Raw genomic sequence first — 15991 nt, 5'->3', positions numbered from 1 at the left:
TACAGACCAGGGGTCTAAAAATACTTGGTGTTGGAATTTTCGCACGAAAAGAGCCAAAGGAATCCACACACCACACAGCCGTCAATGGGTCAGCCATATAGCACCATTCAACAAGTATTCTGAAAAGTGTTTGTTTGAAAAGGCAAACGGACGGATGATAACCAATCGTCAAATTTGACCACGGTTTTCCCCACAGTTCACCTTCAAGTGTGGTGGCAATGGTTTTTTGCCATGGGCTTCAGCGAATTCTCCTGTCTTCCACGGCGATGGGCTGTGGGTCCGATTAGTCTTACATACGAACCGCGGCGCTCCACAAGATAATGGGAATACGTCGCCACCGCCGTCGTCGCCGCCGCACATAAGACTTGAGCAACAGCAAAAACAACAACAACAACAACAACAACCAATAAAGAAAACCATTGCCGCTGAGGCATATGTACGTGATAATAAAAACCCAAAAAGATATTCATTTTGAATAAAAACTTGCATGAAACGTAGTACATAATATTTATGTGAGTTTTTGGATTCATTTCGTGTCGCATGGTTATTTTTTTTTTTTTGGGTATAACCCCCACCGACGACCGACGACCGACGACCGACGACCGGCGACGACCAGGAAGAGGGTCTGTTTTTGTGTGTGTTTTTGTTGTGCATATTTTGAGAGAATTGTTATAATCTGAGCATACGCCGATTTTCCATGGTGACACACACAATTTTGTGTGTGCGATAAATCTTCCAATGGGATTTCTCGCATACATTTCGCTAAGTGAAATGGGCTTTTAATGGCATTTGGCAGGGCTTAAGAGTAGTTCTATCAAACAGTTGGTCGAAAGTGATTCAGAGGCGCCACCGCAGCCACTGCACAAGACTCTTTGACTCACACATCCTGTTGTTGTTTTGCTCTTCCCCAACTACCCAACTACCCGACCACCCGACTACCACTACTACTGACCATGGACAATCCCCAAATTGTGAAAATCAACCAGATAATCATCCAATCGAAAGACACCACAACTGGCCTGAGGAAGTCCCTGGCGGAGCATCTGTAAGTATTTTCGCCAAGCCAGGCCAAGCCAAGCGCCGAGAAGCCATCAGATGGTTCATATATTTTCCTAGAATCGTGTGTATATACGAGTACATATAATATAAATAAGAGCCGTCGATCGTATTCTTTTGTCAGGCATTATTAGCAGGCGAGTGGCGTTGGCCAAGTGGCTTTATCTTATCGGTTACCGACCACAAATAAGACATTTTTTTATACCCCGAGCCCCGAGCACAACAAATTCACAAACAGCACAGCTACTCCATACAGCTACTCACTCGCATTCGCAATGCGCATTCGCATTCGCATTCACTTTTCATTCGTATTTGTATTCAGAGAACCTTCGATCGAGTGTCACTGCTGAGAACATTCGAGTTATTTATAGGCCATTAACCGATATTATCTCTCGGAAATCAATCAGAGCTACGATTGGGTTATCTTCTGGAAAGCTGGTAATGATGTTAGTCACAAAGTTCTTGGCTAACATTGAGTGGAATCCTTTAATGAAATCATTCAAAAACATTTAATATCTCTTTGAGCTGATCCTCGGCTTCGGCTTTCAGTTCGGTTTGTAGTTGGAACAATCGAACAATCTATGCCACATCGTGCACCATCAATCCATTACAATACCTTAATAGCCCATTATCCCATATGATTTCTGGGTAATACTGTAACAGATGTCACCAGAGACGCTGATCCCTCAAATCATACGATGCATATGCCTGTGTGTAATCAAAAGGTGCAGGCCCCGCCATTCTCCTTATAAACACTATTTATAAAAAGATTTACGAATCTATGCCGCCACCCCGTTCCCATTTGGCATTCCCAGAATCACTTCCATGGCGATTACGAAAAAACTACCATGATTCAGCGTATCAGGCAATCAATCAATCAACCAATCATGGAATGTACGTAATCCCCGATCAGAATATTAAGTAGTTCCGCCCATCATCCGATACGATACCACGGTACTACGATGCGACGATTACGACTTTGCTTGAACTGCAAATCGCAGGTAAATCTAAATCTAAATCGAAATCGCAGTCGAAATCAGAATCAAATTTGTTTGCCCCGAATTAAAATATACAAAAAGCCGAAAGAAAGATCGGGAAGAATTATAGCTATTTTTTTTTTTTTGAAATTGTTGGCATTGGAAAAATCTGGAGTAGAGAGATTTGCTGGGCCATAATTCAATTTAATGGCCAATTGTTTTCAATGTTTCGTGAATGCTCCACATGGTTTGATTCTTTTTCAAATAAATTCAAATCTCTTCGGGTTTTTTATTCCGGAATGTATGTATGTGTATTCGATTCTGTTGAAATCTCTCAAGTGGCATGTACTTAACGATTAATTATGCTAATTTTCCATCAGGAGAGATAAGTGCTGACCCCCTGCCTCCGTGCAGCACCTTTTGGGGCAGAGTTTAATGTGTTTGCTCCGCTCCATCGTCCAGCCATAAATTCATGCTAATTTTGTGGGCCCACGCCCACGCCCACGCCCACGCGCCCGTCAATGCCACACACAGGTTACCCTTACCCGCTCCTGCTGCCTGCTGCCTGCTGCCAGGCCCCATCGATGGCAAACAATCAGCGGATCAATGAATTAGGATACCCGCCGCCACTCCGGCACTCCAGCACTCCGCCACTCCGGCACTCTACTAATGATGCAACCGATAAGATAGCGAACACATTTTACTGCAGAGGGTATAACTTTTCGCATTTGTAATGAAATTATGGCAGGCTCATTAGCAGCGCTTTGAAAAATGCCCAGGCTGAAAGTGGAGAGCAGGAAAAACACATCAGACAGAGAGGACTGAGGAGGACTGAGGAGGAGTGAGGAGGGGTGGGAGGTGTGGGAGGCGTGGGAGGCGTGGGAGGACTATTGACAGACGACGACGGCAGTTAGTATCAATTTAACACGAATCCATAAATGTTTGCGGCATGGCCTTATGATTGATGCCCCACAGAGAGAACGAACGCACACAGGGCGGCAGTGGCAGTGGCAGGGGCATTGGCAGAGTGTCCCCCCGGACTCGTTTGGGTGCTAATTGAATGTGACGTTGTCCTTGCTGCTCCTTCCTGCTTTTCCTCCTGTTGTTCCTGTGCCTGTGGCTGTGCCAGTTTCTGCTCCTCTTTCCTGCTCTGTAACCTGTTGTCCTTGTGTCCTGGTGTCCCTGTGGGATGATGATTCACTAATTGGTTGGAATGATGAGTCCCTTAACCAAAATTAGTGGCCTCATTTTGTATGGCATTAACTAAGCGAAAAGGTAAATATTCCTATGGCTATGGGGTATTTACTTTGAGTGTCCTTCATTTGAAGGATGGACGGATGTGCAGAGGGGGGACACTCCCCATGACACTGGGTCTGTAGCTCTAAGAAAGATCAGCCAGAGAACAAATGTGTACGCACATCTAAGTCCTTCTTTTCCTTTCTCCCTTGTAGAACCAGCATAATGACAAAGCAAGTCCATCAACGGGGTGGATCCCTGTACTGCGGCCTGACTCTCATGGGAGTCCTGTGCCTCGTTGTCTTCCGCCTGCTGCCGGGCACGTCCTTTGGGGTGTACGCCATGCCCGATGAGCGCAACATCTACCACATCCGCGACGGCCTGCACGTCCCGTGCACCTTCTTCGACACCGTGAACCTCACGGGCTACACGCCCTTCCCGAACGGCAGCTACTCGTACGAGGGAGTGCTGATACCCAGCCACCTGGTGGGCCAGTACAACTACATCTACAAGGACCTGGTGGAGCGCGTGGATGTCGACTGGCATCCGCGCGGCTGCATCTGCAGGCTGAAGGCCTGCCTGAACATCTGCTGTCCGTGGGGTCAGGTGTACAACAGCGAGAAGGAGGAGTGCAACAACGACACCACGGACACCAGGATCTGGCCACAGCCCGTGATGAATGTGACCTTCGACAACAGCAGCACGCAGTCGGTGAACATCTTCAAGCAGTTTGCGGTGCAGAGCTTCAGGCCCTGCCCCAAGATGTTCTCCCTGCAGCCGGAGATCAACGATTTCGATGACTATCTGCTGTTCCAGAACGGCTCAATGCTCCGTCTGGACGATCACAACTACATCAACAAGAGCGAGTTCTGTCTGGTGGTGTCCTACGTGAACGAAACGGATCTCTACTACAGCCTGAATCCGGCCAATTGCGACACAGACACGGAGCACACCACAGTGAAGATCATCAATGCGTACGGTAAGAGTTCAACCCGATTTCCCCTTGGAGTTCTCCACTAATCGAGACATCTCTCGTTTGCAGCCATGCTCTTCTCCATTCCCTTTATGATGCTCACCATCGCCGTCTATCTGCTGATACCCGAGCTGAGGAATCAGCACGGAAAGAGTCTCGTGTGCTATCTGATGGGTCTCTCCAGCGGCTATACGGCCCTCTGCTGCGTTCTGCTCCTCAAGAACCTCGATCCGGACGACTTCTCCTGCAAAGTGTTTGGATACACCGCCTACTTCTGCTTCATGTCGGCCTTTTTCTGGCTGAATGTCATCAGCTTTGACTTGTGGCACAATTTCCGTGGCACACGGGGCATCAATCGATTCCAGGAGAAGAAGCGGTTCCTCTTTTACTCGCTGTACTCCTGGGGAGCGGCGTTGATCTTCCTGGCCTTCACGTGGATCGCACAGGAGCAGACCGACTGGCCGGCCGACCTCAAGCCGGGCATCGGCGGGGGCCAATATTGCTGGCTGGACATGCGCAACTGGTCCGCGATGATCTACTTCTTTGGGCCCATTCTGGCCATCATTGTGGCCAACACCGTGATGTTCGTGATGACCTCCGTGAAGATCCACGGCGTGCAGCGGGAGATGGCCCGGATCATAGCCCGCGAGGACAGCACCAAGAATCTGCGCACCGAAAAGGACAAGTAAGTGAAGGGGCTGCCCCGCACCTGCCATTCAACTCCATCCCTAAAGCGCACGGCGTGTCCTGCTCCGCCTTAGGTTTGGACTGTTCCTGCGGCTGTTCCTCATCATGGGCGTCACCTGGTCCTCGGAGATCATCTCGTATTTCGTGGGCAACGACAAGAAGTGGTCGAAGATCTTCTACATCTCGGACCTGTGCAATGCCATGCAGGGCTTCCTCATCTTCATGCTGTTCGTGATGAAGAAGAAGGTCAAGCACTTGATAACCAACAGGTGAGTGACCGCGTCCTCGGAGTGCCCGTGTCGTGTGTCGTGTCTCGTGTCCTGTCCACCTCTCCTCTCCTGTTTTTGTCTTCCTTTTGTTTCCAATTAGGAAATCGTCCTTTGACCAAAGCCTAAAGCCCAGTAATCTCTGTAATCTCACACGTGTGCCCCGTTCTGTATGTTGTGCCTCTCCATTCGTTTTTTACCTCTCATTACCGTACCCCCCTACCCCCCTACCCACCCATCCAGAACGATACGCGTGCGCAGTCTGCGTCAAACAGAGACAAACACAACGATGGCCGGCAGCAATTTCTCGGTGCGGCAGCGATTCATGGACGCCTCCAGCCACATCCGACGGCTGGTCGTGATCCGCAACGCGTTCGCCAATGCCGCGACCACCACCAGTGGTGTGCACTCCCATGCGGTATAGTGTGGGCCGCCCCATCGATGACAGTAAGCAGCGTCTGCTCGAGTGTTGTGGCCCCATGTACACGTAACACTAACACTCCCCCCCGCCCCCTGCATGCACCTCGTAGATAGATAGATATATGGATATATGGATAGAAAGATCGACAGATGGATATGTACATAGATACCCTAAATGATGCTATGATCTCTCTCTCCTGTCCAGACCGCTTTCGGTATTGCTTAACAGCAAGTTCAACAGCTACAAAAACAGAAACAAAAACAGCTACAGCTTCAAACATCAGACTAACTCAAGTCCCACCAACACAGAACCACCCAAACACGAACAAACCAATGCTAATGCTAATGCTAATGCTACTATTGCTGCCACATGAGGCATGAGGCATAAGCATGAGGCAGTGTTAGCGAATGCCAAAAACCTAGCCACAAAGAACAACTTAACAAACAAACAAACATCCACTTCAAAGACTCGCTAAACGTAGCTCTAATAACTAAAAGTAACTCTTGTTTGCATCTATAATGTGTGTCCATCTATGTAAATCCGTCCAAACGCCAATCGAACCCCATCCAATCCATCCATCGATGCACCCCGAAGACTGTTGAAGCCAACGCCATCGAATGGCTCGACATCCACCAATTCGACGTCAATCAACTCGGATGCGAATGGACTGCCAGGAAAGCTGCGAATGAAGGCCAATGCCGGTGCCAGTGCCAGTGCCAGTGCCAGTGCCAGTCCCAGTACTGGGCCAAAGGTTGGCCAATAGAAATCCATCCATAAACCCATACAAAAAACATATTCCAAGGTAAAGCCGTAGAGCCGTAGAGCCGTAGAGGATTGGGGAATGACTAACTAAAAGACAACCACTAATGGATCTCTCTGCCTCTCTTTCCCCTCTGACTAACCAACGATCTAACTACTTGAAGCCTAATCAGAGTGATTCGCTTCTTTTTGTGTCTATCGGTGATGGTATTCTGTGATTCTATCTCTAATCTGCACCTGTATCTGTATCTGTGTCTGCTTCTGGCTATCTGCCAAACATTTAACACTCCTCCATTAACCCGTCTAATCAGTCTTTTGTTCACTGTTATTTACTCCTCGCTGCCCACCCAATGGACGTCATAGATGCTCGAGTGTGCGCGATGGCAGCACCCAACGTCAGAGCCAGTACTCCACCAAGACCACATCGAGCAGCGTGGCCAATCTGTCGCTGCAGGAGAAGCCCTCGGTGGAGAAGCCCCTGGTGATTAGCCAACAGTCCGCCGGCGTGGATCATCATCAGCGCACGACCAGCTTTCGCTGAGGAGCGGATCACCGGATGACCCGATGACCCGATGACCGGATGAGATCATCCCCAAGCCATCGTCTCGTGCCAAGAGCATCATCGAATAGTTATATCTGGGGATACATATATGTACATCGAACAGCAGCCGCCATATATATTCAGATTGTACTTTATGAAAAGACATTATTATAAGAGGAACCCAGATACCCCTCCCCCGCCCCCACATTAGGCCACTCTCTCTGTCTATCTCTATATACTATATGCTATATGCTATATATGTCCATGTCTGGCAGACCAAGAAACCAACAAACAAACAAGAAAGAACGCGAACAACCTGATATATTTTAAGTGTAAGAGCACGCTTCGAAGCGCCATATCTAGTATTTATGTATCTGAAATTAGTGTCGCCTCCAGAGATCACTGTACTCTCTACTGTACTACTTATTCGCCTCTCTAGTCCGTAAGTCACAGATAAAGCACCACCACCCCACACCTACATACACATATATACATATATATCGATGTGCGGTGATGAAATTAAGATTTGTATCTGCATCTGCATCTGCATTCATTATATATATATTTTTTTTTTTCGCATATATGTACGTACTTACCACGCTCCATGTCTCTGTAGTACGAAATATATTCGGTACAATTAAACCTGAACACACGAATAAAGCCAAAGATAAAACTGAAAGATCTGTCCGCAATTCACTTGGGATTTAGTTGGTGTTTACGTTGGATTTTCGGTAACGATTTTCACACACAGAAAACAAAAACTACAACGACAAGGACGAGTATTCACTTAAATGAAGGAAATGATGATGATGATCCTTCGGTCTTTGATCCACATCTGATAAAATATCGTTATCTATCCAATATCTATTCCAACGATCGCTTTCCATGCGAAAAAAGCTTTCCTTTTTGGCTTTTAGCCAAGACACCTACCTGCACCACCCACAGTGGTGGGTTTCGTGGGTGTTTGGATTGGCTAAGAAGTAGCCGTCAAGAAAATGAAATGAATTTTGAATGAAAAGAGGCCGTCGCGCCGGTTGAGATTCGTTTCGCTGATCGCGCGCTCGCTTTGGCTTGGAGGTGGATGACAGTGGCGGGGGCGGGGGGACAGGTGCCCAGAGACTGGTCTGTGGTCTGGTCTGTACGGGTTTTGGGGCTTGCTAATCAGTTAGTCTGTTTTTTATTCTTGGCCAGCATGGAGCTGCTGCCTTCTCGCGGTCTCCGTCGTTGTTGTGGTTGTCGTTGCGGTTGCCGGTTTGTCGTTTACTAAAGTGAGAGAGAGAGAGAGCTGCCTGTCTGTCTGTCTGTCTGTCCGTCGATCGGTCGTTGTTGTATGGTTGTTCTTTTTGGGGCTCGTTGTCGTTGTCGCAATCGCAGCCGTTTTTAGACCTACGCCGTCAACGTCGCACGTCGCGTCGTCGTTTTGTCATTTTTGAATCCGATTGTTGTTGATTTTACTCGTATGCTTTGTTGTTGTTTTATTTTTTGGTGCTGCTTTGCGTGCTCGTGTGCGTGTGCGTGAGTGTATTCTGTGCCTTGCATAAAAGGCCGAATCGAACAGAGCGATCGCCTCGCATATTTGTTGTTTATTTAATTGTGACGTCAGATCCGCAGCAGAACAAGTCGAGAAACCCAAAGAGATCTCTCCTGCGGTCCAACAACAACAATGTCCACATCTCCGATCCCCAAACTGGCGCTGTTGCTGGTGTGCCTGGCCGCACAGCACTCCCTTTCGGCGGAGACTCCCACCGTGACGAATCCGTGTGCGTACGCGGATACCGTGAACATCACGGACGGACTCCGGCTGAAGGATGGCTCCTACTCGTACGCCGGAGTCGTCGTTCCGCCGGAACTGATGGCCGAGTACAGCTTCAAGGTGATCGACGGCGTCGAGTACCGCGCCCCCAAGCACCTGCGGGGCTGCGTCTGCCTCCTGAAGCCCTGCATCAGCTTCTGCTGTCCGCGGGGACTGGTGTTCGACGCCAAGGGCTGGAACTGCACGGCCCCGCACCAGGAGCGCCAGATCACCCACGTGGAGCTGACCTACGACAACCGGACGGTGGATCAGGTGCGCATCAGCGATCGATTTGTGGTGCGCACGGAGCTGGGGTGCCGCAACAAGTTCGTGGACAAGAAGCACGAGACCTTCTGGCAGTGGGACCTCTTCGAGAACGGATCTCTGCTGCGCGACTCTCGTCTGTGGAGCACCGACGAGTACTGCTTCAGTCCGCTGCAGCACAAGGCCGAGGAATGGGAGTTGACGCCATTGAGCTGCGAGCGCTTCCAGACGGGCTATCGGGTGTGGATCTATGCGATATGTAAGGAGTAGTCCTTGTCCTGGGGATATCTGATCTCCGACTAACCGGTCTCTCCCCCTCCAGGCAGCATCATTGCCATTTTGATCAACATATTTATACTGTCGCTGCTGGGTTCCGTGCGCGATGCCCGGAAGAGTCACTACGGACAGGTGATCATCTACTATCTGCTCGCGATGATCGTCGGTTACTCGCTGCTCGTCTACCTGGCCCTCAAGAACCCCGTGAAGCTTTCTCATTCGGCCTGCAGGAACATCGGTTAGAATCCCATCATTATCCTTGATTTCTGTTGGACTTTAATCCCGGTTTCTCTTGCAGGTTTGCTGGCCTACTTCTGCATCATGCTGTCCTTTGTCTTTCTGGCGATTTGTAGCTTCGATTTCCTGCAAAAGTTCCGCTTGAAGCCCTGCAAGAACTGGCTTCGCAGGCTGTCCTATTTTCTGGCTGTGGTGCTGGTTGTGGGCCTGCGTTTTGTGCTATCCTTTGCCCAGGACTCGAGCCTGCCCAAGCACTTTAAGCCGGGTATTGGCGAGGACTATTGCTGGTTCGATGGTGAGTCAGAGGTGCCCTCCCTATCTTAACCAGTATCACGTGACGGTTGATTCTCCATTCTTGTTTCAGTGCGCCTTTGGGGCATTCTCGTCTACTATTATGCACCCATTGTCCTGCTGCTGATCTTCAGTATCGTCTGCTGCCTCAAGGCCTACTTTTCCATCTACGAACTGCCACCAGACACTCAATACATACTGGGCACACAGCTGCGCATCGTCAAGACCCAGTAAGAACCATCGTATAAGCAGACATGTGTATCTCCAAGGACTGCTCCTGGAAATCCTTTTGATGTCTTCCGTTTTCCTTTCAGTTTCTATGCGTTTTGTGCCTATTTGGTGGGCGTCTTTGCCGTCTGGCTGCGTGAGGTCGTGGTCTACATCATGGCTCGTGTGCGAGAGCATTTCTTCATCATTGACTTCTGGAGTGGCATTTGTATCCTGGGCCTGGCCATCGCTGGCTTTATTCTGCTCCTGGGCAAGAACATGCATGTCAAGTCCTGGTGGGCCATCAATGTGTAAGCAGGCCCGGCCCCATCTCCATTAGAGACACCCTCAAAGAACCATCCTTTGCTTTCGCTTTCTCTTCCCACAGGGAGTCCAGTCAGACCGATTTGAGTGTCATAAATGCACGGGTCTACAATTTCAACGAAAAGGGTGATCTCAAGTCCTCAGGTGGGCAACACACACACAAACTCCTTTCCGGTTCTCAATCAACATTCGATCCATTGCAGATTCTCCCTATCAGCCAACGGTGACATCATTGTAGACGACACTGAGAGACTGAGAGAGAGATTGAATGATTGCTCATCTGCGTATGAACTCTGTCTGGTATTCGCTACGCTTCTGATTCATTTAGGTGCCACACCACACACCACACACACACCGTCACAAACAAATGTGTGAATATCTATCGTATCGTACGTACATTTCTAGGAATTAAGCAATTACCCTTGCTCTATTAACTTAAGGCTTTTGTTGAATAAACTCGAAATTCTGTAATATATCGTGCAAGCCGTTCGAGTGTGCATCAAATGTGCATCATTTTGTGGACTTTTATGAGGCGTTTCAAATGAGATTTCATTGATTTACGGCCAATGAGCAGATAATGAAGATAAATAGTTTTGTATTCAATAGATCTGGGCCTTCTTTGGCCCTCCTTTCTTCTAGGACGCACTTCGTTGTAGACCCATCAAAGGAGTGACAAATTGTAGTAGCAACTCCACAAACAAAAGCACAAATCGTAAACTACACCCAAAATGTCCTGTGTCCGTTCACACTGCTTCTGCTTGACTCCTCGCTGACAGGGGACAGGGGACAGGGGGCAAGGGCAAGGGTAACGGCCACCCTTCGAAGGGTTGGGTCGCGATGGATTGTTGGATTAGCCACCGGCCAAGTGGCACGCAACAAATGTTACGTTAATGACGCAATTGAGAACGGTTATCCTTGTCCCTATCTATCCGTATCCGTATCTGTATCTGTCTCTCTATTTGTATCTGTATCTGCTTCTTTATCCATGTCTATGTCCAAGTCCATGTCTATAGAGTGTAGGGCCTCCTTCTTCGGCGACTATATATCCTTTTCGCTCTATTCTATGCTGAATCTCTCCTCAGACAAAACGAACTGCGGAGACGCTACTAGAAATGGTAGGGGCACAACTTGGGGTCTATGTATTTGGAGATTATCGTTGGACATTGAATAATCCTTCAAAGAAGTGAGTCTGAAGTCTGGAGGCAATTACAATCGCAATGGCTTTGTGCTCGTTTCGGCCTTCGAAATATCTCTTGTACTCAATTAAAGAGTATTCCTGGAACCATTATACGTACATGTCTGTGGCCCTTGTCTAGGCTTTTGGCTAGTCTTCGTTTTTTCCCCGTTTTCTTGCCATAAACAAAACGCCTCAAAGTGGGTGTGGGCCACACGGCCACCCCTACCGGCCGCCACAGAAGCGCCCCACCTCGCCTCGTCTGGACGTTCGATTCCATACCACACTGCCACACTGCCGCATTCGCTGGGCGATTCGTTCCAAAATATTCAGTCGAAGTTCGGCCTGCGGCAGGTGCAGATGAAAGATCGATCCGTTTCGTTCCGTTCCGTTCTGTTCACTCCAGTTCAATCGACTCAATAAACCGTTTGTGCACCTCCTTCTGAAACACGTCATCAGTGCATTATTTATCCATATTCTATATTCTATATTCTATATTGTATATCTGTTTTCGATTCGGTTCGATTCGGTGCGGTGCGGCGCGTTGCGTTGCGGTTCGTTTATTCGATCCAAATCGATTGGGAAATCGCTGTGGAGGTAAACACACGAATAAATTGAAAGCTGTGGGATAAACAAAACAAAAACAGAAACAGACACAGAAAAAAGCATCAACAGATTCTTTCCCGAAAGATCAGCCACAGAAGAGAATGTCTCTGCCGATGGCGCAGTACCTCGTCCTCTTCGCGGGAGCGGCGCTCCTTCTGCCCACCGCCTGGGGCTACCAGGAGGAGATGCGGTATCCCTGCGCCTTCATCGACACCGCCAACATTACGGGCAGCTTCGGGACGGACGGCTCGTATGTCCACAACTGGACGGTGATTCCCCGCAACCTGGTGGCCGCCTACGACTTTGTCATCGAGAACGGCATTCGAGTGCCGGCTGCCAAGCATCTGCGGGGCTGTGTCTGCAAGCTGAAGCCCTGTGTTCGCTTCTGCTGCCCGGAAGGAGAGATCTACGATTTGGAGAGGAGACAGTGCCTGACCCCATCCATCGACCATCAGCCTCCGCCCGGCCAGACCCACTTCGAGGTGCAGATGCTGAATGGCAGCCTCCAGGAGCTGGAACTACGCTCTCGCTTCAGCATCTATGTGGATACGCCGTGTGGACACATGAAACCAGTGACAAAAGGCTCCGAATATGTCCATTGGACACTGCACGAGGTACTACTCTCTCCCTCTCTCTCTTTCGGTGGCGTGCTCTTCTTATTGGCACTCCACTCCACTCCACTCTTCTCTCTCTCTGTCTCTCTCCATCTTTCAGAATGGCACTATCGCCCATCGTGGCCACATCTTCTCCAAACACTATTGCTACACGCCTCTCCTGCTGCACAACGCCTCCGCCTCCTCCTTTTCCTGGGACTGGCAGCCTCTGGTCTGTGCCCCCGAGAAGCTGCACTTTGTGCTGGGCGTCCGCGAGTGGACCTACGCCATCTGTGAGTGCTCCCTCCTCCTCCTCCGCCGCACGCACTCATAAATATGTTTCCAATATAATAGTACGCTCATAAAAGTGATTGTTTGAATAACAAAAGTGAATTGCCTGTGGCGATTGATAGATTAATGGCCCCAAAACAGAAGAGTCCTAACTCGCTCTCTCTTTCGCGTGCTTTCTCTTGGCAGGTCTCTTGATATCCATTATATCCATGGTCATTGTGCTGGTGGTGTACCTCATGTGCTCGGAGATGCGCAACAGCTTCTATGGTGTGGCCATCAAGGCCTACACCATCTGCCTGATTATCGGATATGCCCTGCTCGGATACCTCACGCTCCACAACCCGGCCACACTCTCCAAGGCAGCGTGTCGCATCATACGTGAGATCCATTCGATTCTCCACCGATCTCCGATCTACAGTTCCTCTTTTTCGATCTTTAGCTAGCTTGACACTCATGTATCTGGTGCTGTCCTTCTACATCCTGAGCTTTGTTTCCTTCAAGCTCTACCTGAGCTTCCACGGCGTCGTCTTCACGAAGCTCATGTTCTGGCTGATCTTCACACCGATCGTCCTGATCGCCATTGGATGGTCCTTCTTTGTGGGCTTCAGTCACTACGGCTCGCGACTGGTGTTTGGCGGCGACACTTGCTGGTTCGATCGTGAGTGCCGTAGATCCTTTTTACCCCCGAAAATCCATATCTAACCCCATATCTAATCATCAATCGATCAATTGTACAGCTCGCAACTGGAGCATTATGGTGTACCTGTTCGCCCCAGTTTTTGTGGCCTGTGCCATCAGCGGTTTCTTCTATATTCTCAGCCTCATTTACATCAGCGAACAGCCCGAAATCGAGACGGAAAAGAGCTTCGAGTCGATCGAGAAGAACCGCTTCAAGTCCTTCTGGAAGTACTTCGGCTACACGGCCCTCGTGTGGCTCGTGTGCGTCTGCTCCTTCGCATTCAACTACTACCGGGGGGAGCGTTCGCTGCACAACTATGCCGTTTGCTTCTGCATGGCCTTCCATGGGTTCGCGGCACTCTATGCGCTGATCGGCAAGAACCAGCAGATCCAGAACTTCCTGCGACGCATCGATAAGTGAGTGATTCGATAATCGATAATCGATAATCTATGAATTCCCACCAAATCCTGATTCATATTTTTCTTCCTTCAGCGATGAGGATACCTGCGAGAACTCTGTGCCTTTGTCCAGTTTTTGAGGCGAATCTCACTGGAAATTAATTCTTAGTTTGATATTCTTAAGACGTTTGTGTACCCATTTTTTTTTGTCTCTTACTAATGTAATAAATGTATTTTGATCATATTACTCTCTCGCTTTGTTTGATTTTTGGGAGTAACAGTTTAGGAGTAACTGGTACAGTTTTAATCAAACTGTTAGTCGTGTCTAGAACCCATTAGCCAGCCAAGACTCGAACCTACTTTACATACTACTGTCGTGCTGAATGTAGATGCCATGTAGCCTACTTTTGGGTGTAAATGTAAAACTCAATATTCAAAAGTGCCCGCGAAATCGCAAAAATTATTCATTCCCCCCGCTCTTGGTGGGGTGCGAAAGGGGGCACACTTGTTACTAACTGTGTGATTAGCATTTATCATATAATCAAATCTGATTCGGATATTGATGCTGAAGAAATATTTGCTATATATTTTATGGACACCCTGTAAACAGTTCAATATCAATACCCTGCAGCAATCAATCAATCCTATACACAAGTATATGTATTTATGTATGTATATCCCCGTAATTCCACCCAAAATTGATCCACAAACAAAACATAAACACTTTGGTTTCATTTGGAAAAGCCCTGCACTGCACTGCCCTTCTAGTAGTTGCAACAATTTCCAATTTGTTGCTTCCTTCTCCATTTAGCTATGTAGCTATGGCGGCATCCAATTTAAGAGTCCCTTCAAACATGCAACAAAAGCAACCTGAAACTCTCTGCACCGCCGCTTGCCGCTTGCCACTTGCCACTTGCCGCTCCACAATATCCCACGTAAATAACGTAATTTACACAACAAAACAAACTCTGGTGGCAGCCAGGGGTAGGCAGGGGGGTGAGGGCAAGGGGGGGGGGGGGGGGTCGCGGCCGGTAGTACCACAAAATCCAATCCGGGAATCCACTCAAAACCTGCAACCTGACCACTCCGCCACCCCCTCTCTTGGACCGTGGTCGAGTGTCCCTTCTGTGCCCCTCCCTCCCCCTCTGCAGCGTTGCCCCCCTACGCCGTTTTCTAGCGCTATATAATAAGTGCGCGCCGATTTTGTTTGACATCAGAGGTCAATGGCCGCGAAAGGGACAGACACGGCGATAGAGAGCGAGGGCCAGAGAGAGAGAGAGTCGAGTCGAGTCGAGTCCTGTGTTCCACAAGGGAGCACAGCCGAAGAGCTACTTGCATCCTTGCAACACACGCACACACACACACACACACACACACGCAAGCAGCAGCCTCCCGGCTCGTGGCTCCCCCTCTTTGCTCCTCCCTTTGAGCTTCGTTTTGGCTGTCAAGCGCAAGGAATCAAGTGGAAAGTGAAACGAGAGCTATGCTGCCATCCAGCATCCTGCATCGTCTCCTCCTTCGAGATGTGGTGCTCTTTTGATGTGGCCTCGCCCAATGCGACTCCTCCTCGACACAGCCCGCCCGCCCATCGACGATGGAGATCCCGAGCCTGGTGTTCGTCGCTTCGGGTCTCGTCCTTTTTGGGTCCTGCTCTTTTTCTGGCTGGGCGTACAGCAGCAATCGTTTCAGCAGTTTCAGTCTCAGTCGCGTGCCGGCATATGGATACACAAAACGAGAGAGAGAACAACACATAGACAGAGAGAGAGAGAGGGAGTGGGAGAGAGAGGGAGAGGGAGAGATATATATACTATATACATCTCGTTGGATCGATAAAACGTAGTAAAAATTCTCGTAGTAATGGAAGCTGGAAGGATGCTGGAGCCCGGCATCACCGACGCACATATACAGAAACTGCAGCAGCATCAACATAGCCCCAACATCGG

The 15991-nt window shown here is 49.1% G+C and overlaps 3 protein-coding genes across 4 annotated transcripts; all 3 read left to right on the top strand.

The window, feature by feature from the left end:
* The first annotated feature begins 699 nt into the window (after positions 1–699).
* Positions 700–7595, top strand: LOC113566327 (G-protein coupled receptor Mth2). Of its 2 annotated transcripts, XM_026991508.1 has the most exons (5): positions 700–1045; positions 3485–4248; positions 4312–4927; positions 5004–5198; positions 6739–7595. In XM_026991508.1, exons 1-5 carry the CDS (start codon positions 954–956, stop codon positions 6914–6916), a joined length of 1845 nt encoding a protein of 614 aa, XP_026847309.1. In that variant the 5' UTR covers positions 700–953; the 3' UTR covers positions 6917–7595. The 2 variants fall into 2 exon arrangements, 1 of the variants encoding a protein (XP_026847309.1); XR_003409059.1 differs by lacking the exons at positions 700–1045; positions 3485–4248; positions 4312–4927; positions 5004–5198 and adding an exon at positions 6392–6418 and having other exon boundaries at positions 6739–6805.
* A 984-nt stretch (positions 7596–8579) lies between these two features.
* Positions 8580–10768, top strand: LOC6603804 (probable G-protein coupled receptor Mth-like 9). The gene is made up of 7 exons (XM_026991570.1): positions 8580–9231; positions 9295–9486; positions 9547–9780; positions 9850–10006; positions 10091–10294; positions 10372–10451; positions 10511–10768. Exons 1-7 carry the CDS (start codon positions 8580–8582, stop codon positions 10543–10545), a joined length of 1554 nt encoding a protein of 517 aa, XP_026847371.1. The 3' UTR covers positions 10546–10768.
* A 1105-nt stretch (positions 10769–11873) lies between these two features.
* Positions 11874–14254, top strand: LOC6603803 (probable G-protein coupled receptor Mth-like 8). Its single transcript, XM_026991513.1, has 6 exons — positions 11874–12701; positions 12802–12973; positions 13158–13349; positions 13411–13629; positions 13709–14066; positions 14143–14254. Exons 1-6 carry the CDS (start codon positions 12189–12191, stop codon positions 14186–14188), a joined length of 1500 nt encoding a protein of 499 aa, XP_026847314.1. The 5' UTR covers positions 11874–12188; the 3' UTR covers positions 14189–14254.
* The last annotated feature ends 1737 nt before the right edge of the window (positions 14255–15991 follow it).

Source organism: Drosophila persimilis, unplaced genomic scaffold, assembly GCF_003286085.1.
Source record: "Drosophila persimilis strain 14011-0111.01,24,50 unplaced genomic scaffold, DperRS2 tig00000676-arrow-arrow-pilon, whole genome shotgun sequence".
Lineage (NCBI taxonomy): Eukaryota > Metazoa > Arthropoda > Insecta > Diptera > Drosophilidae > Drosophila > Drosophila persimilis.
The sequence above is the reverse complement of the archived record's forward strand: the minus strand, read 5'-3'. Positions and strand labels throughout refer to the sequence as shown.

What these genes read in the sequence shown, in the direction of transcription:
- LOC113566327 (XM_026991508.1), top strand. Translation starts at nt 954, where the DNA reads ATGGACAATCCCCAAATTGTGAAAATCAACCAGATAATCATCCAATCG. An exon ending in AAGTCCCTGGCGGAGCATCT is followed by an intron (nt 1,046 to 3,484) that starts GTAAGTATTTTC and finishes TCTCCCTTGTAG; the next exon opens with AACCAGCATAATGACAAAGC. An exon ending in CTGCGCACCGAAAAGGACAA is followed by an intron (nt 4,928 to 5,003) that starts GTAAGTGAAGGG and finishes GCTCCGCCTTAG; the next exon opens with GTTTGGACTGTTCCTGCGGC.
- LOC6603804 (XM_026991570.1), top strand. Translation starts at nt 8,580, where the DNA reads ATGTCCACATCTCCGATCCCCAAACTGGCGCTGTTGCTGGTGTGCCTG. An exon ending in GGTGTGGATCTATGCGATAT is followed by an intron (nt 9,232 to 9,294) that starts GTAAGGAGTAGT and finishes CTCCCCCTCCAG; the next exon opens with GCAGCATCATTGCCATTTTG. An exon ending in CTGCGCATCGTCAAGACCCA is followed by an intron (nt 10,007 to 10,090) that starts GTAAGAACCATC and finishes TTTTCCTTTCAG; the next exon opens with TTTCTATGCGTTTTGTGCCT.
- LOC6603803 (XM_026991513.1), top strand. Translation starts at nt 12,189, where the DNA reads ATGTCTCTGCCGATGGCGCAGTACCTCGTCCTCTTCGCGGGAGCGGCG. An exon ending in TCCATTGGACACTGCACGAG is followed by an intron (nt 12,702 to 12,801) that starts GTACTACTCTCT and finishes TCCATCTTTCAG; the next exon opens with AATGGCACTATCGCCCATCG. An exon ending in GGCAGCGTGTCGCATCATAC is followed by an intron (nt 13,350 to 13,410) that starts GTGAGATCCATT and finishes TTCGATCTTTAG; the next exon opens with CTAGCTTGACACTCATGTAT.